At 36.2% G+C, this 22,492-nt stretch overlaps 1 protein-coding gene across 1 annotated transcript in view; it reads right to left on the bottom strand.

Annotated features, from left to right (window-relative positions):
* The window catches only part of LOC118926481 (THO complex subunit 2-like), a 105,623-nt gene that overhangs the window by 5,029 nt on the left and 78,102 nt on the right, over positions 1-22,492 (bottom strand). Inside the window, 17 exon segments of the mRNA XM_057496714.1 lie at positions 460-554; positions 2,221-2,648; positions 3,377-3,479; positions 3,709-3,887; positions 5,215-5,399; positions 5,487-5,618; positions 5,977-6,105; positions 7,006-7,163; positions 7,611-7,752; positions 8,756-9,031; positions 13,145-13,309; positions 14,196-14,375; positions 14,965-15,082; positions 17,147-17,243; positions 18,776-18,856; positions 19,288-19,381; positions 19,996-20,080. Of these exon segments, the coding sequence (XP_057352697.1) occupies positions 460-554; positions 2,221-2,648; positions 3,377-3,479; positions 3,709-3,887; positions 5,215-5,399; positions 5,487-5,618; positions 5,977-6,105; positions 7,006-7,163; positions 7,611-7,752; positions 8,756-9,031; positions 13,145-13,309; positions 14,196-14,375; positions 14,965-15,082; positions 17,147-17,243; positions 18,776-18,856; positions 19,288-19,381; positions 19,996-20,080 (2,647 nt within the window).

Raw genomic sequence — 22,492 nt, 5'->3', positions numbered from 1 at the left:
CATATTTCTTGATATTACACAACTGCCAAAAAGGTAGCTTGGCAGAGGCAATAATATAAGACTTTTATGGATTGAGATGGGCTCACTTTTTAGAAAGTTGTGTGAATGCATCAAATTTATTTTTTGGTCTTTTGCATTGTCTAAAGACAAAATCAACTCCCCAAAACAAACCAACAACCCATTCCCCAAATGTTAAACTTATTTCCAGATTTTGAAGCATAATAGGATAATGCATAACACAGCAAGTAAGGAGAGATTATAGGAATGTCCCCACATCACACACATTTGGTAACAATCTCAGTAAAAGAGGCCACTCTCATCCATTGTTTGTAATAGGAATTTTTAAAGGTTATTCTATTAGCGTACTGAACACTTACTAGGGCGAGGGTCATCTACTAAATAAATGAAGTAAATAATTTTTTGTTTTACTTAGGCGTGATGATTTTAAAAGACTCAAACCTTTGCTGAAGACTTCTTGAGTTCGATGATACTGTCCTGCAGAAAATGAATGGAGATGACAGGTGAGCTGCCATAGTTCTCAGAACCCAGAGGAACTTTGGGAAATATGGCTGTAAGCTGGAAATAAACCAGCTACTTCTTGCAAGGATAAATCTTATGATGTCATTATTATACGAATATCAACAATAAAAAGCAAAAGCAAAACCATGTAATGGAATTGTAATGTTGAAAAAACAATTGTATGCACTCAATGTAACAAAACTCTTTCTCTGCTCAGAATTCAAAAATAAATGCCAATGCCACATTTTTCATAATACTGTACTTATTATAAGTAATATTAAGAGTCTTAAGAAAGCAAAACATTTTTCTGCACAAAATGTTTAAAATAGTGGAGGTCACTGTGGAAGAACAACATTATCTTACATTTTCATAGTTTGTAATCAGGAGGCTTCAAATTTTACTTCAGTTGTGACTCTACCATACACATTTTTTATCCTTGCCAGAAAACTCAGTGGCATTACAGTAACAAGAAAACAAAAAGGTATTCCATAAGAGAGTAATCACTTTTTTTGCAAAGTGACTCTGATGGTGAGTCTCATACCTCCCACAAAAAAAAGCACTTAAAAAAAAGAAACCAATTAGAGTATTCCACCACAGTGCTCTTGACAAAGAATTAGTTAACTTACAGTTTTAAAAGTTCAACATACTGCAAATTCAAATATTCCATGAAATTAGATGACTTTAGAATTAAAATTAAATATGGAGCAAGGAATGGCTACCCCGAGTCTTCAAGAAGTCTACACCCACGATTTTGTGCTGCAGTTGAATGCCTGGGATTTCTCTGCTGGGTGGTAGGACTGGATGCCACATCTGCTTTTATCGTACCGCAAGGTTCAACTTGTTGGGAAACCAATGGGTATAAACAAACCTCCAGGGGAAGATACAACAGAAGCTGCGTGCTCACTGAATACACACAACTACAGGAGAACTGATCACCAAGGAGACTTTAAAATGGAACTCCTTTCAAGACTCCTTCTTAGAAGGCACACATCGGTAGGATGCTCATCAAGAAGCTTGATGAATTCAGAGGTATCTTGTTTATCCTGTACCATCCAGGAAGTCTTCAGTGCTATAAATTCTTCAATATTTATGCTGAAAAATATGCTTCATTCTGCTGAAAAGACTCGTTTGCTTATAGCTACCATTGCACCCCAAAAATGACTGCTTTAAGCAGTGAGGCACTTCTGGGTAAAATTTCTCTTGCACTTTGAAATGCTACAAAATTAGTGCTAGGTCCTTGAAGTTTTAATATTTTTCTAATAAAAATACTCTATAAGAAAAAATATCAGTCCACCAATACGTAAAAATTTCATTTTCTAATGCAACATAAAACCTCCAGTGGCTCCAGTGAATACTTGGCACAAGACTTGAAGGAAGTCAGGACAAGTATTCCAAACAGGTGAGCCTAACATGGACGCTGCCTTCCTCAGGCTATACTAACCTTTACTGTCAAGGAATACGATGGAGAATGGTGTGTATCAATTTTGTAGCGTTTTTGTTCTGTTGGGAAAAAGAAATAGTGACAATAAGGTATATTTCCACTTTTTCCAAATACTTAAAAAAAAACCCACCAACTTTTAGGTAATTAAGTATTACTTCCCCCAGTAAAGTCCCTAGATAACTTGCCAAAACAAGGAAATTGAAAACAACCATGCATTACAACATGCAAAGGTAAACAAATATAAAGAAAGGTAAACTTGCCCCTTTCAGGCACTGCAATGACTGATCGGGGAACAGGTGACTTTAAGGACCCAGAAATTGGTGCTTTTTTTCCTCCTTTAGCATTTTCCTTTGATTTCATTTCCTTTACTATATCTCTTTCTCTGGATGGCTCCTTCTCTCTTTCCTTTTCTTGAGCAGATTTTGATTCTACATTGGGGACGGTGGTCTTGAATTTCTCATCTTTAGCTTTTTCTTCTTTCTTGAATTTTTCTTTCTCTTTGCCAGACTTAGGTGTTCTTTCCTTAGTTTCTCTTGCTTTCTCATCTTTATTTGGCCATTCTTCCTTCGGTTTTTCTTTACCATCTTTACCAAGTACCCTGGCTTCTGGAGTCGTAGCTGGAGTCTTTTCTTTTTTCTCTTTTTCTTTCTCTTTCCCTTTCTCCTTGTCATTTTCTTTAACAGCTTTGCTGCTTAGGAATACAAATATGAGATTTTAGGACAAATGGTCATAAAATACACTCCATGGAATGTTTTAAATCATAAACAAAGGTTTCTTAGTGGCTTCAAAAATTCTAGAAGAGTAGCCCTTTGAAAACTAAAGAACAACTTTAAATGAAAAAGTACTTCTTTATCCAGTAAGTAATAAATAACCAAATTCATGAAGAGCAGATTAAAAAGAATGATTTAAGTGATGTCAGGCCCTTTTCTTGCATATGTTCATAACCTTGGGAGATTACAAATGAACATAACCAAAAATTATCCCACAAGTCAACTGAAGGTGCTACTATCAGGAAGTGGATTACTTGACTGGATGAATCACTTGCTGGTCTAAATCAGCACAGGCCTCTCTTATGTAAATAATCCTTACCCAGACTGTCTACAGCAAACACTTAATCCTAAAATGTTTTTTAACTTCATCACCTACCTTCTCCTGCATGCCACAGCAGGGAAAACAGAGTCAGTCTCAGCTTATACAAAACATAATGAGGATGGTAAGCACATAACCAAAGCAAGGGTAGATACAAAATTTCAAAGCCCAACATAGATGACTTTCATTTCACAGCATTCAACTACCTTTCATTCATGTCTAATGAGGTTCATCATGTAAGAATTCAGAATTTTGTATATCAGTGACACTTCAATAAAATGAAATAAAAAGAATTCAGAATTTTGACATATAGCACAGTGTTCCCACCTTTTAGAGCGACTATTTCCATTGCTTGAATTTCCTTTTGGTGTAGCACTAGAAGCTTTATTAACAGCTTTCACACCACACTGAGATCTCTCCCTTGATTTATCTGAAATAAAGGTAAGGATTTATTTGACCACTCCCTAAATGTAAATAAACTATAATTTCACAGCAAAATGATTACAGATTAATTAGAAGGAAATAAAGGGCTGATTACTTTTTGATAGTTACATACTCCTACTTAGGGAATAAAAAGTAATACTAAGCTTTCATTTTACTTGTCATGTGATACAAAACATTTCAGTTTGTTACTTATAAATTTCGATAAACAAGCATACCAGTCTCATCATTACTGCTTTCATCAGATTTAGATGCACTTCCTGTCGATGATGGAGAAGGCCCACCACCAGGCCCATTTTGTACACTGGCAACTGCAGTCCTCGGAGAGGGGTCTTTGTGATGAAACTCATTTTCAGTTATCATGTATGACTTTCTACTTTTCAACTGCCCCGAGTAGCTGGAGGTCACACAAAGGGTTTAAGTATACAAATACAAATAAAAAAATACAAACATGGGGTTTAAAAGAATAAAATTATCAAGTTATTCACTCCGCTACTTGGTTCCAGAAAATAAAAAATATTAATTTTCAGTGTTATTGAAGGTCTTTATAGGAGCCCTAGATGCTTCCTTAAAAATAAAAATTTCAGGGCTCTTGTCCCCTCCTGGCAGGAGCCAGGAGCTCCGTCCTCTCACTCTATCTCTCAATAAAAGCCTCTCCCTGGCTCTACCTTGGGTGTTTGCTAAGTTTGTTCTTTGACTCTGCGAACAAGAACCCCAGCACCATCTTTGGGAGCTTGTCCAGGATAGCCTTGGAGAAGCCATAAAACTGAAACTAGTAATAGAAATGGAACCCAGAATAGAAGTGCCCATATTCTGAGGCCCTCTCGACTGACCAGTGATGGGGACCTAACTGCACCCTTTACTGCACCCCCTCTCAGCATGAAGCAGCCAGAGTGGTCATTGCCCCCTTTTCCTAGCAGCAGCTAGGGTCTCTATCTGTAGAGGGGGAAATGAGACAGGGACCTTGGGTGTAGTCAGAGTAGGGTGAGGACCTCCAGAAAAAGCAAGGCAGGATATTTACACTCAGAGCAATGTAACTACATACAAGGAAACCCCCTACCAAAACTCTGTGTTAAACATTAAGCTCTAGAGTCATTCTTCTGTGAGATCAGTTCATATTCCCCAGATAAAGGAAAGTAGCCTGTTTTTTATTATGCTAATCATTTGCAATCATGTGTAAGATTCACTTTAGCATGCTAAAAGAGACTTAATGTCTCATCAAGGACAAACATCCTAAGACCACTTTTAACAAGTCCACACCCCTAAGCCCTTTATCAGTTCCCCAAAATCCTCAACTGCCTATAAATGCCCTAGACAAGCACCACCCCAGGCTCTCTGGTCCCCTCCTGGCAGAGCTCTGTCCTCTCACTGTATCTCTCAATAAAAGCCTCTCCTAAAAAAAAATTTTTCAATGTAAACTAATCCTTAAATGAAGACGCTTTTTTTTTTTTGCTATCGATGAGCTGATTAACTGATGGTGAAATGACATTTCCTTCAAACCAAGATATATTGGATGTGACTTTTGAAACTATCATCCAGTATAGACTGGAAGCTGATACTTGGAAGTGACAACTCTCACCAGCCTGTGGGAACATGAACGCATAATCTCCCATAATTTCCTGAGGTAAGGCAGAAGATAAACTTCAACACTAAATCATTTTAAAGTCTTCAGAATCCTTCTGTCATCCAGTCTCATAAATCACATTAAAGTATAATTGTGTTACCCCATAGCCAATGCATATAGATCTGGCCTCTTCTCTTTTTCTTCTTGGCAGATTTTATGTACTCTTCTTTCCAAAACCTGACCCAGATTCAGTACTTTTGGGTACCAAGGAAGTATTTTTGTTAGCACAATCAAGATATTCCTGATGTGAGTATATTCGCCTGTTTCAAGGCAATGCACTGATGCCTACAACAAACATTTTAAGATATGTCATTATAAAAGTCTAAGTATGGAGAAGAAAAAAACACCTTTGAGAAATTCTTTTTTTTTTACCTTGGTTAATTTGTAATGCCATTTATGTACAACATGACGAAAATTTTCATAGTCTAATTGATCAGCTTTATTTCCCCCATCAAATGCAGTTGCCCGTAATATAGTGAGGAATCCTGGATAATTTCCACATTCCTAAGGGGAAAAAAAGGTTTACTTTTCAAAGAAAAGTTCTGTTCCTCAAAATAGCAGAAGCTGAAACTTACGTAGACTAGATTAATGATTCCATGTGAAAACGTGATGCGTATTTGAATGATAGGTAGTGTTCATAGGATGGTTCAGCTTAGTCGATGATATTAATTTTGGAATGTCAACATAAGGTAGGATTTTTAAAAATAGCACTTTTTAATAATGAACAAATTGTGCTTAAATTTTAAACATTGTTTTACAGCTGAGTCTTAAACTCAGTTTCCTTTAAAAACTGAACAACCTAGCAATTACTAGAAGTGGCTATTAGAGACATGGATAAAATAATGATATTTATTAGTCCTACCTTTTCATATGTGGCTCTATCACTGTGCCACCTGGTCACAGTTTCTAACATGCAGCAAAGAAATCTCCCATATCGACAAGCTTCATTTTCAGTATAGCTTGCGACTGTGTAAATTATGTCAGAGAAAACCTACAAGAAAAAATATTTGAAAAATAAAAACAAATCAAGGTCAAAATTAGTTCAAAATACTAAAAGATCATGCTATAGCAAATCATAATTAACTAACAGATAAGTTTTAGTCACAATGTATTGTCCCCTTTGATACGCACAATTTCTGAGACCTTTAAATATTTTGGCTTTTGTGAGGGAACAGCACATTAATAAAGCAATGACAACAAAATTTTTATTTAAAAAGCTGATTAACAATGACAGAAGAAAAAAACTACCATTATTATTACATCATTCACTGCTTTAACAGAGACTTAGACACAGATACTACCTGGGGTTAAAGGAACAGTAAGGAGAGAAAAGGCTAATAGAAAACAGAAATAGGCAGCTGACATGCTGTAACGTATAGTACATTTTTAAACCATGAAAATGCAGTAATTTATTACAAAGAAAAAGCCAGATGCAAAAAATTGTGAATGTGATCATACTGAAAAGCGTCCCTGCTTTTTTATGTAGGTGCAAAGGTGTATTTTGAGGGTAAAGTTAAGAGTGGAGAAGAGAGTTCTACCTATTATGACAAACATATAAACCCAAATGTTAAAAGATTAACTAGAGGTGCTTATTACATATCAGGCACTATTCAAAGTACTTTTGCGTATAGTGATTCATTTGATTCTCACAAGAATCTTATGAAGCAGGTGTTATTATCCCACTTCACAGATAAGAAAATTGAGGCACAAAGAGGTTAAAAACTTGCCAGAGATCATGTATCTAGAAAGTGGCAGTTAGGATTCAAGTTCAGGGCACTTGGCTCTTGGGTTCATGCTTTTAACCAGACACACAGTAACACCTCTATAGATTATAATGTTTAGCTATCTTTGTGTGAGACTTTTTTTAAAGGTTGCAATGAAAAGAACTTACACGATCATAGCAAAGAAGTGTGGAAAAATTTGGAGTTTTCTGTTGATGCACCAGTTCAACAAAACGAGCACAGTAAACAGCATCAATTGCTGAAAAAATACATCGAGGAAATATACACAGCTGTAGAAATTTTGTGATGGTCTGATTTTTGGTAGATTCTAAAAATAAGGAAAGAATATATTAAGTGGTAAATTTCGTCCTCAAGTGCCTCAAAGCCACTAAACATAATAACAACATATTAATTTTACCGTAGAGAATGCTATAGAACCACAAACTATAGTTTGTAACTAAAGGTCATGCCTGGGATGAGACTTGTTTTCACTCTGAGGATATTTTTCTACCTGTAATTTCTCCAGAAGTGTGATTTTATACAGAAAAGTTGAATGATAAGCTGCCAATATTGTAGTTGTAAGTTAATTTCGCCAGCAAGCTAAATCGGTTCATTTAGTGAACATATGAAGTCGACTCTGAATTATGAGTAACCAAAAATTGGGATAGTGAACACTGAGTCGAAATAAAAACACAATACACTTCAACACCTCCAGAATTATTAAGGTTTGCTTTCGTAATTCAGCAGCAGCAGGAATGTAACCATTCTAACTTACTCGCTAAAAGCCAGTTGTCCTTTTCCAGTTTCAGTCTCTGTAGAACTCGCTGTACATGTTCCATCTGTTTTTTTTCTTCTTCAAGAAGCTTGTCCTGAAGGGCAGTACAGCGCTCCTTCTCTTTTTTCTTTTTATTTGGAGGCTACAAAGTATAAGTTAGATACTTCTCTAAGTACAGGCACATTACCTCCCTTTCTTTTAATTAAAAGCAGAGATAAATGCTGATATATTATGTCAACAGGGATATTTACGGATGTTTACCTCCATTCAACAAATCTAAGACAAAGTCATCCAGTCCTCATACACCATCAAAACAGGCTACCTTCCCAACACTGGTACTTTTAGTCTAAGGCATGGAATCACCTTTGACTCTTCCTTCTTATTCATTCCAAAATCCCAATTGCTTACAAGTCCTGTGCTTTCCCAGTATACCTCCACCAGTCTACGTTCTCACAATGAAATACCCAAAAAGCCACTTTGCTGGTTTCCAGCCTAATGCTAGTCGTTTCCCCCACTAAATGCATCCTTTATGCTGCTGTCACAAGTAATCTTTCTAAAGTACCATTTTTACCATTATTATTTCCCTGCTCAGGAATTTAAAATAGCTCTCAATTTTATCAAGCCTTCTCTTCTAACTTTCATTGCTCTACATAATCTGACTCTATTCAAATTATCCCTAAGCCAATTCACTACAGTAGAAGTGGTCTCCTTAAACCTTAGACTACTTTACACCGTTGCTGGAGCTCTAGAGTGGCCAGTCTGCCTCCAAATTTCCAAACCTAATGTACCTTCAAGGCCCATGCAGCTCAAGACTTACCTCTTCAGTAAAGTCTTCTCCGAAAGAGTTCTCCTTTTAGGAATTCCTATTGCTCTTGCAATTGCAATTGTAAAATGATCACACAGACCATGTAAAGTTGCTAACCCAGCTCTCAGTAGAAAAGCAAACTCAAAAACTTTTGACTGATGCTAACTTCCAAGTACTCATCCATACCCATGCTCCTACCCAGTGAGAGGTCACCACTAAACCCACTTAAGAACATATGTAGCAAGAAGATCATAGCTTGTTAGTACAAGTTTAAACTATGGGAAATGCTGAACTAATACCATAAAGTTATTACACTTGAGCTACTAGAACAAAAACCTACCATTTCCTGATTGTCATCAATGGCTTTCATCTGGACTTTAAGTTTATTGACTTCCCGTTCGTAGCTGGTATGTGGAACTGCAAGGTCGTACATCGTCAATGACCAGAATGTGGCATAAAATTGAGGGCTGATGTCATCCCAGACCTCGGAAACATGTAAGGAGACCACTGCTTCATGGACAGGAGCCATCACCATTTCACATGATGTAATGTACTTATGAACTTTATGCTGCTGTTTACTTCCCTTTTCTGATTTTTTAAGTTCATCATACTTTGACTAAAGATAAACACACACACACACACACACACATTTTTACAGCGGTCACTTTCATAGTATAAAAACCTATGTTCCCTTTTCAAGAGTCAAAAGATGACCAATCTAAACAGCTGTAGGAATTCTACTTCCTTACCAACATTGATTTTAAAATAAATCATCCCTGGAAACTGCTCTAATCTTTGCTCCTGGGTGCTCATTAGGAGCTTTTCAGGAAATTGTTACTGAACCCAACCTGTTCAGTAAGGGGATAGGTATGTGTGCCTCTTGCCCTTTCCCCCAACCATACTCTCTCTTACTGCTGCACAAAGATTAAACATACAGGGTTTCCACTCCGGCTTCTGAGATAGTCAAGGGAACCAAGGAGCGGGTCTTAACACTAACGAAGAGGCAGAATGGAACTAATAACAGCCAATCTGGACAGAATGTGTTATCACTACACATACCCATATTGCCTGTTACAATTTCTTGATGAAGCTGGATCAATGCTAAGAAAGGTTATGAAAAATTTATCATAAGACTGATAAGTAGGGTGACCAACTGCCCAGTTTTGCCAGTGACTACGAGGTTTCCAGGGATGCAAGACTTTAGTGTTAGTACTAGGACGTCCCTGGCAAACTGGAACCAACTGGTCACTAGACTGCAAAGCTAAACACGACTTCCTGTGAATGGCTGTGGTATATTAGAGTTTAAAGGGTGTGGGAACTGACACTATGGTGGGTTTTTATTTTGTGGCCCGATTGGTTTACCCTAATTTGAGGGGGTGTGTGATGGGGGATGGGGGCATGCCAGAGGGAGGCCATACTCTTAGTTGTACAAGGGAAGAACCTGTTAGTACCAGAGGGGGGTGGGAGGGGTAAAGGATGGGACACTACAGTGTGCATGCCAAATGCAAAGAAGAAAATAATACAAAGTAGAGTTGTATATATATATAATACAAAGTACTCACCACACCCATGCTCTATGCTATATATATATATATATATATATATATATATATATATATATACATATAATACAAAGAATTGTCTCTCTCTCTCTATATATATATATAATACAAAGAATTGTCTCTCTCTCTATATATATATATATAATACAAAGAATTGTCTCATGTCCCTCAGTCTCTTGAGGATACAAGAGCTCTCACCCAAAAAATTTTGTTTGGGTTAGGCATAATCCTGAAGATGAACCTAGGAGGAGACCCAAAAAGAGTTTCTTCTTTATGTTAGAAAAACACTTAAATCATTCATTGTTTGGGCTAAACATGGAACCCAGAACTAGAAGGTCAGAGGTCAAAGGATCCACTTCCAGTTTCCATCATGGCAGAACAGTCTTGACTCCCCACAGTCCAGCTGCCTTCCCTCCTAAGTATGTCTATACCCCAGGCTCACGAGACTGAAGAAATACCAAGTGCTTTTGGTTCCAGACGGTATCTCAAGCAGGCTCTGAGAATCTTAAAATTATTCTGGAAGTGAGAAGATTTACCTCCTCCCACCCCATTTTAGAAAGCACACTGATAACTACTGAGACTACACAGGTGACTATGAAGAACATTGCTTACAAGAGAGAGGTCCCAATTACAACAGAGACCTAAGAGCAGAGCAGCTGGGATAAGAAAGGGTTTAAAAATTTGAGGGTAGGTACTATCAAGAGTAAATAATAATGACTCTATGTGAGCAGAATGATATCATCTAAGGTTCTAATAAAACATAGCATAGGGTTGAAACAACCTGCATAAGATTGTTTATAGCAACCTGACTTAGACAAGATCTAGAATATGAAATGGGGGAGAGCCTTTTTTTCAGACCCACATTGCAAGGTGAGTCTCAATAATTATAAGTGAAAATTAGGTTATAGGAATGAGAGGGTTATAGGATAGCCCATCTCCCCAATCCTCTTCTAAGTCGGTGACTTGTTACTAGGTACTCCCCTAGTCCCTATCTTGTTAAAAAACAACAACAGTTTTGATCAGAAAAGATATCTATGCTTTGTATTTACCTACAATGAGTATTTGTCTAAAGTCAGTTTAACTCCCTCTTCAGGCTCACATCTTCAGTCAAGCGGAGAGGCATAACAGCTCTACAGCTCAACGCACTGGGACCCTAGATCTATGGAACAGAACTGATACCCACAATTATTGCTGTACTTCTAATTACTATTCAGAAAGCTCTTCCTGGCCCAATATTCTGAGCAGTGTTTGGTCAGCTGAATTATTTCCAGGAGAGAAATCAGTAGTTAATTTATGGAAGGGACCCAGCAGTCCTCCAATACTCATTCTCTCATCAAAGGCTTTACAAGACAGGCTTTCACTCAAGAAGCGAAAGCAAGGATCCCCAGGAGGTTGGATACTCCTCCAAAGTGCAGGCAAGGTTGCCAAGAACTCCCTTTCCAGAAGACAGAATACAGCCAATGGGGAACAGACTTAGCTCTGACTGAGCTATCTAGCCACCTCTGTATAGTTGTTTTCCTCCTCAACCCTGACAGGCAAACGACATTTATTGTTTAGATTTTTGTAATTCTTAAATGACAAAGACACAGTATTTTACACAGGCTACAGAAAAGGTAGCTACTGGTATGAATGACTGGCTCCATTTTTTGACCTGGAAAAGTTCAGCCAACCTCAGGCAGCCAAAGTGTTCACTATCACAGATTAGTGTGTTCACTTCTCAGTACAGCACAGGGCAGGGCAGAATTCCTGAGATGAAGCAATCCTCTAACCTCACTCCTTCAAGAAATCAGGTCCCTTGTTGTATAGCTGAAACTGATCTTCTTGGGGAAGAGGGGGAGCAACAACACCGGGTATAACTATGCAAAGGGAGCATACCATTTTTGGGATTGAGAAATTCTAAGAGGAAGAAGAGGCCTTATCCCCTTCCCCTAAAGAGTATAGCACAGAATTGCTGCACAATGCTGAAGTGATAATTAAATCAATTAGCATTTAGTCAATTCTTAAAGGGAAGTGTGAGACTGCAGCAGCTGATATGTAAATACGAATAGCTGCCCGCTGATTGCCTAATCAATGAGAACCCAGAATTTCTCAGGGCCTTTCCCCCCCCCCACTTCTACCGCACAGCCCTGTATTCCCACTGGGAACAAACATGGAATCCTAGTTTAAGAGAAAAGACCGAGCTCTTTCCCCAACCCATACAGTTACAGACTTTAAAACAACAAATAAAACAGAAGGGGAAGAATCCAAGCCTGCACAAAAGTGAAGAGTCTGCTGGGGCTCCAGTCAGAGTGGGGAAGTATCACAGTTTCCAAATGAGCACTGGCCATGGCCCAAGGCAAAAGGAAGAGTGAATCACCATTAGTGGGCACTGCTTTGCAGGAAAGCATGCAGGTGGCATAGAGGAGTAGAGGAGAGGGCAGGCTGTCTCCTTTCGCCCACATCCTTACTTGAATTTCAATACAGTCATTACTGGGCTATCCTGCTAGGAAGGCTCTAGTTTACTTCTGTTGTTATTTCATTTATACGGAGATAAATAAAACAAGAACCAGGAATACACCTTTCCCAGGTATTACACCACTGAGGTTGCAAGAGTTTTTAGAGTACTTGCGGTGGTTAAGTCTTTCTCTCCATCTGTCTTTATGACTTTCAAAGCACTCTGCATATCAACAAGTCAGTTATCTGACAGGATATTATCAGTGAAGGAAAAGGGCTCTGTATTCAACAGGAGTGTTTTTCAATAATGTACCACATTTGCCTAGAACGATCTAGTGCTTGTTAAAAAAACAAACAGCAAACAAACAAATTCCCCCGGGTACTATTCAAGTTTCTAAATTACAATTTGGGAACATGGGATTGAGTTTTTAAGATGCTTCCCTGGTAATTTTCATCTACACTAATGTTTGAGAGCTGTAGTTCTAGAGGGTCCACAAGACATCAATCTGATCAACTGGTGATGCAGTAACAGTAAAATCACACAAAAAGTAAGGCTTATTTTCTTAAAGGGGCATTCTCATTGTATACTGCTCAGAGCTGAGTATTAACAAAGAGTAACTCCAAGAGACACGATCTACATCTATGTCAGGCTAAAATGCATTTACAAATAAAACAGGTAAGAAATAATTTGAAGTCATTCCTGAACGGCAGCAGAGAGTATTTATTTATCTTACCGAAATGTGCTGTGCATACATTGGCCTAGACAGGAAAAATGCTGCATCGTAGGGTGCATAAAATTCATTACAGAGCACATCAATTGAAGGTACTCGCTTTATGTAATCTTCTGTGCTTAGATTAGATGTTAAAAACCAACCAAATTGCATCAGGGCATCATGACACTAAATTTAAAAAAAGACAAAAGACGAATGCTACTGGTTTTTACAAAACCAGTGTAAACATTTTCCAAAACGATTAAGATATGTCATTTTAACAATATTTTGGTTAACAATCACAAATTCAAAGTTCCAACTTGAAAGAACTTTAGAGACAATCTACAAACATACTCACATTACAAAGAAAATAAACGCCAAGGCCCTGAAAAGTTGACTAATCTAAGGCTTTAACAGTCAACAAGATCTCAAGTTTCAAACTATTCTTGACCACTTTTAGTAGCAGAATATATTTACCTAAATCACATACAACAATTTTATGTATATAGAAGTCAATTCTACTGTCCTTGATAGATGAAAACTTTATAAAATACATGTGGATCTCTTTTTCTCTTGGAATATAGTCGGTGATTAAAAAAACACCTTGTAGGCTAATCATAGGTTTTGGTGCTTAGTATGCAGAAATATATTTTATTAAGATCACATCTACTTTGTTGTGATTGAAATGTCAGATTTCCAGAAATCAGGTAAGATATGAAAGCAAACAACTTGAAGTTATATGCTTGACTGAAAACCTTATACATAATACATATATATATATATATATATATATATATATTCATACACACACACACACATATATATATATATATACATATATATATCACACATATATATATATATATATATATATAAACACATTATCCAAGGGCCATCTCTTAAACATAATTTGCACAAATAGCCCCTATATTTCCAAAATATCTATTTTACATTAGGTCTGCTTCACATTCCTATGATGTGCAAAATGGCATTTTTCAAATTATATAACATTCCATATTTTCCCGTATTAGGATTTTTAAAAATCCACATAAATACAAAAGCCACTTTAACTTGCCTGATCATAGAGCTTTCCCACAAGTTTCAAATGTTTCTCTCCACCTTCCTGAAAGTTGACCCCATTTCTCTGCTGAGCCATAAGCAAATACAGAGGAAGAGCAAGGTCGTGGTCCAATAGTGCATCCTTTAATCTCTGGGAAGATTTTTTAGTGTTTCTGATCTGGCCAAAATAGCCACCCTGCACAAAAGAAGACAAAATTTACCAGCATACAGTACATAACACAGGCCATCTGGTTTGAAGACAGAAAGAAGAAAAAGTTCAGTTACAATTCAGTTCAGGAAGATTAAGAACTCATATACTTGCAACATTCCTTCCCTTTCTTCACAAATTTATTTCAGTGACAGTGTTACTGATTATAGTCAGTGGCTGAAAGATAACTGATAACTGAATTAAAACTTCTGCGCATTCTCCATTTTATACCTTGCGGTCCCTTACAAAGGAAAAGGAATATTCTTTATTCCAAGTGGAGCATATTCAACAACAGAATAACTATGTTCAGATTTATGCCAGTTATATCAAGGACCACAGAAGGTGGTATTTATTTCTCTTACACATCTATTACTGTCTTTTATACTTTGCTTCGGCTGAAAAAAAAATCAAAACAACCAGTTTACCTCAATTTTTAAGGGGAGGTGGGGGTGGTTAGGAGAGAAGGGTACTATGGTTTTGTTTGGTTTTCTATACTTACGTATTTGGATTCTTCACTGTGAGAATATGCACACATTTTGAATTTAAAAAGTCAATAGACAAAAATAGCAACTCTCACCTCAGCTTTTAGCTGCTCTCCACCAGTCATGGCCTCTAGTTGCTCCATGGTCATTTCCTCTGTAATTTCTATTCCTGCCATTTTCTGTACCACTTCTTTCAATATAAGCAGGTCAAAACTATTTAGAAAAATAAGAAACAGTTTATAGTTGAAACTTCAAACATAAAAGTAAGAATATATTGTAATTAACATACTGAAAATCCCTAAATTATTTGCACACAAATATAGGGGTGAGGGGCTGAAGCAGTTTATATGGAAAAACTGCACTCCTAGAACTATACTGAAAAATACTTGGGGCATGTAATGTGTTTATGCTCAACTTTTTACTTGGAACTAATTTCAAACTTACAGATAAGATGCAAAGATAATAATAGTACAAAGCACACTGATACACCCTTTACCCCAATTTCACCTATTAACACTTTTACTCCTGTTTGCTTTATCATTTTTTGTTCTCTCTTCCTCCCTCTCTCTATAGACACACACCCACACACACAAACACACACCCACACCCACACACACACACACACAATTTTTTGAACCACCTAATAACTTACTTATTTAGCAACATCACTTAGGGGTACGTTCTACCCCTACAATTCCTAAGAATGTGTTTCCTAAGAACACAGCTATTCTCTTATATAACCACAACATAGTTACCAACTTAGTAAATCTAACACTGATACAATACTTTTATCTAACCTAAGTTCCTATTCCATTTTTATCAGTTGACCCAGGAATGTCTCATAGAATTTTTTAATCCTCCAGTACAGGATGGCCAATATGTATTCTTGTTGGCTAGAGCCATCTCTAAATAATCACACACTTGGAAGGAATGGAGGGAGGGAAGGAGAGGAGAAAGGAAATAAGGAAGGAAACAAAAGTATCAAGTTGTGGTATTTGGGCCTAAGGTGGAAGTTTGGTGGTCAGCCTTAACCACATTCATTACTGTGTTGACAATCATGCATTTTAATTCTCAAAGCTTAGGACTTTCAACAGAAATAACACCTTATAACTTCCAAGATCTTTAATTAGTTAAGTAATGAAGATAAAATGAAAACATTATTTCCTACAAAACCAGTATAGATGTCTTTCCAAAGGGAAAGCTACACATACCCAAGACGCAAGTTTAAATAGACAAAGGAAGAATTTTCTAAGATTCTTGTTGTTTTATCTTGCAACTTGACTTGACTTCCCTTAACATGATTTTTGAAACGAAGAGGGCCCTCATGCAAATTAGAATGCAACAAGTACCAATGCAATATTTTAATTCTTCTTTAAACTATCTTTTAATTAGATGGTCACAAAAACTATACTCACAGGACAGAGAACCGAGTTACGGACTTACAAATAACATGTTCTCCTGGCCTACAAAGAGTAAATAGAGTATATAGGAATGATCACTAGATGAGCACAGTATGAATGACACGCTGATAAAATCCTGAATCTAAACAGTACTTTTTTTTAAAGGTTTTCCCTAAACCAAAGTAATAATCTGTCAAGAATTACTTAGGTAATACTTCTTTGGAACACCAGATAGCTTTATAAATTTTTTCATTTTCTACCAGAAAGCTTTTGGAAACAATTTTCAGTTCCTTGATTCTAGTCAGTCTACTGCAGATGAGGTTTAATTCCCATACATACTAATTCAAACTTTTAGCACTGGTATTGGTCCAGAATAAAATATTACACCTCAGCATTTACAAAGAAAATGGGACACTGTCCAGAAGGTATGTAAGCTTTACATATCTCTAAAGTTCAAGTTCAATAATTAATAGTGTCTTAAAGATACCACACCTGCAAAATAAACATGTCGTTAACCAAATGCTTAATGTAAAGGTCAATTACTGTCCAGTAGCAATAATCAATAGTACAATATGTTTTGTCTTAAGAGGATTTACAATACACTATACTATTTATTCAAAAGCCTAACAGGTAGTCAAAACAAGTTAGTCTTTTTAATCACATATGTAGCCAAATATTACATTTCTTTCTGTAAAAAAAAAAAAGTTTATGTATTAAATTACAGTTTTAGTTACAGAATTCAATATAAGTGAGCAACTATTCTAATAAGACTGTAACAAATACATTTTCAGGATAATAGCAATCTCAATATCCCAATAATACCACCAGAAGAACTCAAATTACTTAATTTCATTTACATATAATTTGCTAAGAATACCTTTTGCCCGCCTTTAGCTGATTAGCCACATATTGAAGAAGACCAACAAGATCAATTGGGTATTTACGAAAAACCGCACCACAGAAACTAGCCAGACCTATATGAAATTAAAAAATAGGGCTTTTTAAAAACAGTTCATTAAACAAAAAAACACAATACTAAGTGTGTGATTTCTTCAACTAACTCAATTTCTAAAACAAAATGAGGCTGTAATAATTGTATTGCTAATGCCACTGAATGGAATTTTATAATAATAGCTAATATTTATTGAACATACATACATAAGCCAAGCACTGTACTAAGCCCTTTGTTAATTATCTCATTTAATCTTTGCAATAATCATCTCAGGTTGGTACAAACCTATCAGTGAGGAAAATTTGGGTAACTTGTTCATGGTCGCAGAGTTGGTATGGGATGGAAAAGTGATTCAAACCTATCTGGCCTGATTCCAGGGCTTATGATATTGCAGATCGCTCCATAGAGTTGTATGATCAACAAAACACCCGCCTCTAAAACGTTTGAGTCATACACACACAAAAATCTTTTTATCTGGGAACATGCTACTAGTTGTGGAGAGGCAAGGAAACAGGTAAAGCATTGCCAGAGCAAGAAGCAGACAAAGACCAATTTTAGCCAACAATCCATTATCACTGAATAGTGAGAAAACCCCAGTCAAGACAAGAGGAGGAGATCTGAGTCAAGTCAAGTAATCCACAGCCTTTTCAACAATTATTTGCTGAGCACCTAAATGAACAAACCTAGGTCCTACCCTCAAGGAGCCTACAGTCTAGTGAGGGACACAGAAAAGTAAACTGAAATCACTATGACAAATAAAAGATTCCATGGGAGTACAGAAGAGGGACACCTAATACTGACTTCTGGTGGGAGCATTAACAGGGAAAGAGTTCCAAAGAAACTGACCTCTAAACTGAAATCTAATGAGCAAGTAGAGATGTGGTGGAGGAGATGAGTGGGCACAGAAGAGTATCCCAAGTAGAGGGAATAACACGTGCAAAAGGGCATGCAAAGTGCAAGTAGTTCAGTATTAATGGAACCTAGAATATTAGGGAAGAGGCAAAAGACGAGGCTAGTACAGTGAGTAAGGACCCAACTCTGAAAGAACTTACTTGTATGATTTCTACAGATTTCAGATTCTAAAGGGCAATGAGGATCTATTGCAAGATTCAGCTATCAGACACAATAGGTTGAAAGAAAAGTGAACTAGCTGCTAAGGTACAAGAAATAAAAAATATATGAAACAAGACTAGGTTTTTTGTTAAACAAGAGAAAATTTTTATTTCTTTTAAGATGACTGGAACCTCAGGATGGTAAAGATAATCATTCCTTTAAGATTAATTCCTATAAAATAATAGACCAGAAGGGAATTTTCATCTCCCTACCAATGCTTACCCAAATACTACCACAGCCAATACCGGCCTCTTGAGTTGGGAAGTACATAACATATAAACATCCTAACACAGCCAAGGACTTGGACATTCAGTAGAAATCAAGTGGCTAGATGTTCTAAAGAGCTCTTGACAAGTAGGTCCTTAGTACAGGTAGTAGAATACATCGAATGGTAGTCATGACAGATGAAAATTTCATCCTCGGAAAAATAAAAATACTTACTCTGAAGCCAGCTTGAGATGGTTGTATCATCGTGTTTCATTTTCTCCTTCTCTGGATTAGCTAACGCTTCAATGATACAATCTTTCATACATTAAGAAATAATTTTAAGTCACTATATCTCTAACAAAGACCCTTAAAACAACAACAAATGCTGCATCTTGGGAAAAACTAAGCTTCAAGTTATTACAAATTATTGAAAAATACACACACTGTAGTACCAACTTTTCTTTTTTAGCTTCTTTTCCATCTCTCAGCAAGCAAGGCAGATTCCACCTATTTCAAGGTGTTTAGTAAACTTAACATTGTGTCTCTCTATATAATGCACTCACTCACTCACTCACTCACTCACTCACTCACTCACTCACTCACTCACTCCTGACTGGCCCACCTTCAGATCAGCCAACAGAATCATATGCAAATAGTTTCTAAAGGAACTCAGAATGAAAATAAAATGTTCATCATTAACACCTATGAAAAATGAAATGTACGCATTACTTCACTCAAAAGGATACAGGCCAAGACATCATAATTCAACGAAGTGAGATATTTCAATGAATCTACTACAGGTGTTATTAAGTTATCATACTTTTGTATTTGTGACAAGATCTGGAAGACAGCAACAAAGAATAGATGGCGTTAACTAATTAAAAGAGAACTTGGTGCTATCTAAATAATGGCTACACTTTTTATTTTTCAAAAGAAGTAATGCTTAAAATTTGTTTCCTTCCATTTTGTATTTATATACAACCTACTATTCTACCATTTACTTAGAAAATACTTTGTTAGGCTGTATTTTCCAATTAGCAAATAATTCCAGGGCATCTAAACTTGAATTCTGGAATTACAGAGGCTACTTTCATGCTAAATGTTTTAGAGATCTCAAAATATGAAAGTGTTGTATCTGAATCACAATGAAATGTTATTCAGATGTTTCTAATAACTAAATCAACAACTAATCCATCTCTTTACTATGTTTCAATAAATCAAAATGACTGATAGAGTGTTTTAAACAGTAGCACTGTTACATATTACTAGAAAAATATATCAATGTATTAAATATATTGTGTATCAAGTTTCGTTTCTGAAATAACCATTTGCTAAAGGTTCCACCCCAAGACTACCACACATTTTAAAAACTACATTATTTCATTTCCACCTCTGCTGATTTAAAGATAACAAACAGAAAAGTCCCTTAAAATAATGTTAACCTCAAAACGTACATAATCAAACAAAATGGTTGGATTGCTGTGGCTCAACTTTCCAATTTGTCTTCCAGAAGGCTTCACATTTTCCTTGGTTAGACGCCTACAAGGGGAGAAAAAGGTGGCAGGGATCATCTTACATAATTTTCCCTATAATGTTGATAACTTTGTTACATCATGAAAAAAAGAATTCTTTCCCAAGTATCCAAAATGAATCCATGTAAACAACCACATTCATCATATACTTTACTGCAGGACTTGGGCTATTTTAATTAGGCATTCTCCCAGGGGATATTAAGATTTTGTACTAATGCTTAATATTTATAATATATACATTTCCTTATATAGTAATAGTAGTAAGCATTACAACTCTTAATGTGCCCTACAAGTACATACAACTCTTCTTATAGAGAATCATTACTTTACATTTAGAAAGGCTCATTTATCACCTTAGGGATTAAGATATCAAATTTGGTGTAATGCAATGAACCACCTTGTGCCATCTGTCTCAGTGACCCCAAAAGAGTAATAGCGAAAGCTGCACTCCTTGATAAAGGAAATTCTCTGGTTTTTATATTCAAAGTAAACAACTTTTGAAAAATAAATTTTACTCCTTTTCTTCCTGTTTAATTTTTCCTCTGTTCAGTATTCTTTTACTAACATTCTGGAAATTCATATCTATGAAGTACTTAGAAATCAAAACAATTATTATACAGCACCTTCAACTCTTCTGGTGAGATTATTACATAATAAATCTAGAAACTTAAAAAGCATACACGTGACAAGAAGCTTTCTAGACAGAAAATATAATGAAGCAAATAATCAATTCAGTTGATAGTTCAAGGAATGTGACCATTCTGGAAGTGGAAAACTTGATATACCTTAAGGAGTTTCTTATGACAATACTGACCCATCAATCAAAATTATTTCATCAAGTGTTTCTCTTTCCCATTCTCCATGGCCCAGTTTCTTTTTTGCCATGGTAAAGAGAGACCCATCAAGTTTTAAACTTTGGTGATACTCTCTGTTCTACCTTCAAACGTAATACCACATGTCCTTACTTTTAACCCTACTATTTCAGGTGGCCTCACTACCTGAAAAAGCTAACCTCTGCTCTCCATACATTTTTTTATCACATTCCTTTCTGCCTCCACCACCCTGGGGGGAAAAAAACAAAAATAAAAGGAATACTTTCTTGATTATGTCTTCTCCTCAATCTATCATGGTGTCTTGTATATGGAACACAATCAATGAGAATTTATGGAATGAATTACTGGATTCCCTACAGCAAATTCATGTCTTAAAGAGTAATTAAAAACTTATAAAATTCTGGAAGTAATACATTAATACATTCTATTCTCAACATAAGGTTCAATCAATAGCAAAATCACATTGTTCAAGCCTGGTGAAACAGTTACAGCTTAAAAATGCAACAAAAATTCAAGTGTATTAAGAATTCTACACATATTCTTCTGTGATAAAGATTTTAGTTAATTAATTAGTCAGTCCCTTCATTCATTCATATTAATGTCTTCTATGAGAGGCCAAGTGCTAAGCATTAGGGATACAAGGACGAATAATAGATCCTCTCTTAACTTCAGTCCAGCTGGGTAGACAGATTTAAAACCATTTAAAAATTATTATATTCTTAAATATAGCAAATTATAGAACAGTACTTATTGTGTGCTGTCAATACTATAAAAGGGGGGAATAATATATTTGTATTCACTTTCACATAAATAAAAATTTCTGGAAGGATCAGTAAGAAAATAAACAGTGACTACTTCTTTTTCCTTGAGAGAACCAAGTGGACAGGCAATAGGCTGAGAGACATTTTACTGTCTACCTGTTTATACTTACTGAAAATCAAACCATGTGAATGGATAAACTATTCAAACAATTAGAAGATTTTTAAAAGAAAAATAATCATAATATATCAAGGGGTATGATACCACTATATGCATTTGGGACAGTGGTGTCACAAATAAAGAATCAATTGTGCTTGGTGGTTTGTGCAAACAGAGGGCTTCACAGAGGAGGTGCCACCAGAGGCCCACCCTCTGAGGATGAGGTCACCAAATGGAGAAAGGAAACAGATATAAGGTAAAATCTGTACACAAGAAACAAAAAATATATGCAAATGAAAAGGAGATCATAGCACATTTCAGGAAAACATAAGTGGCCTCACTGTAACTGGAGGCAGAACTGGTGGGAAATGAGGTTGGAAATAGGAAGGGACAGGTCATGGAGGTTCCTTTACAACGCCATGCCACAAAGTCTGACATATAACCTGCAGGGTTTGAACAAAGAGAGTAATACAAGGTGCTGTAATACTCCAAATAAAATAACTAAGTTAATGGCGAGGAATGGAAAAGACAAATTTAAGAGATTTAATAATATTAGATATATTATTAAGTAATCCATATAAAGCACTTAATTCAATGCCTGGCACATATAGTAATGGCTCCATAAATATTAGCTGCTGTTGTTAAGATAGAACCTCTATTTGAGAAAT

The sequence above is a fragment of the Manis pentadactyla genome, unplaced genomic scaffold (assembly GCF_030020395.1).
Source record: "Manis pentadactyla isolate mManPen7 unplaced genomic scaffold, mManPen7.hap1 scaffold_289, whole genome shotgun sequence".
NCBI classification, from domain to species: Eukaryota; Metazoa; Chordata; class Mammalia; order Pholidota; family Manidae; genus Manis; species Manis pentadactyla.
Note: the sequence above shows the minus strand (reverse complement) of the source record. Positions and strands in the feature narration are given on the sequence as shown.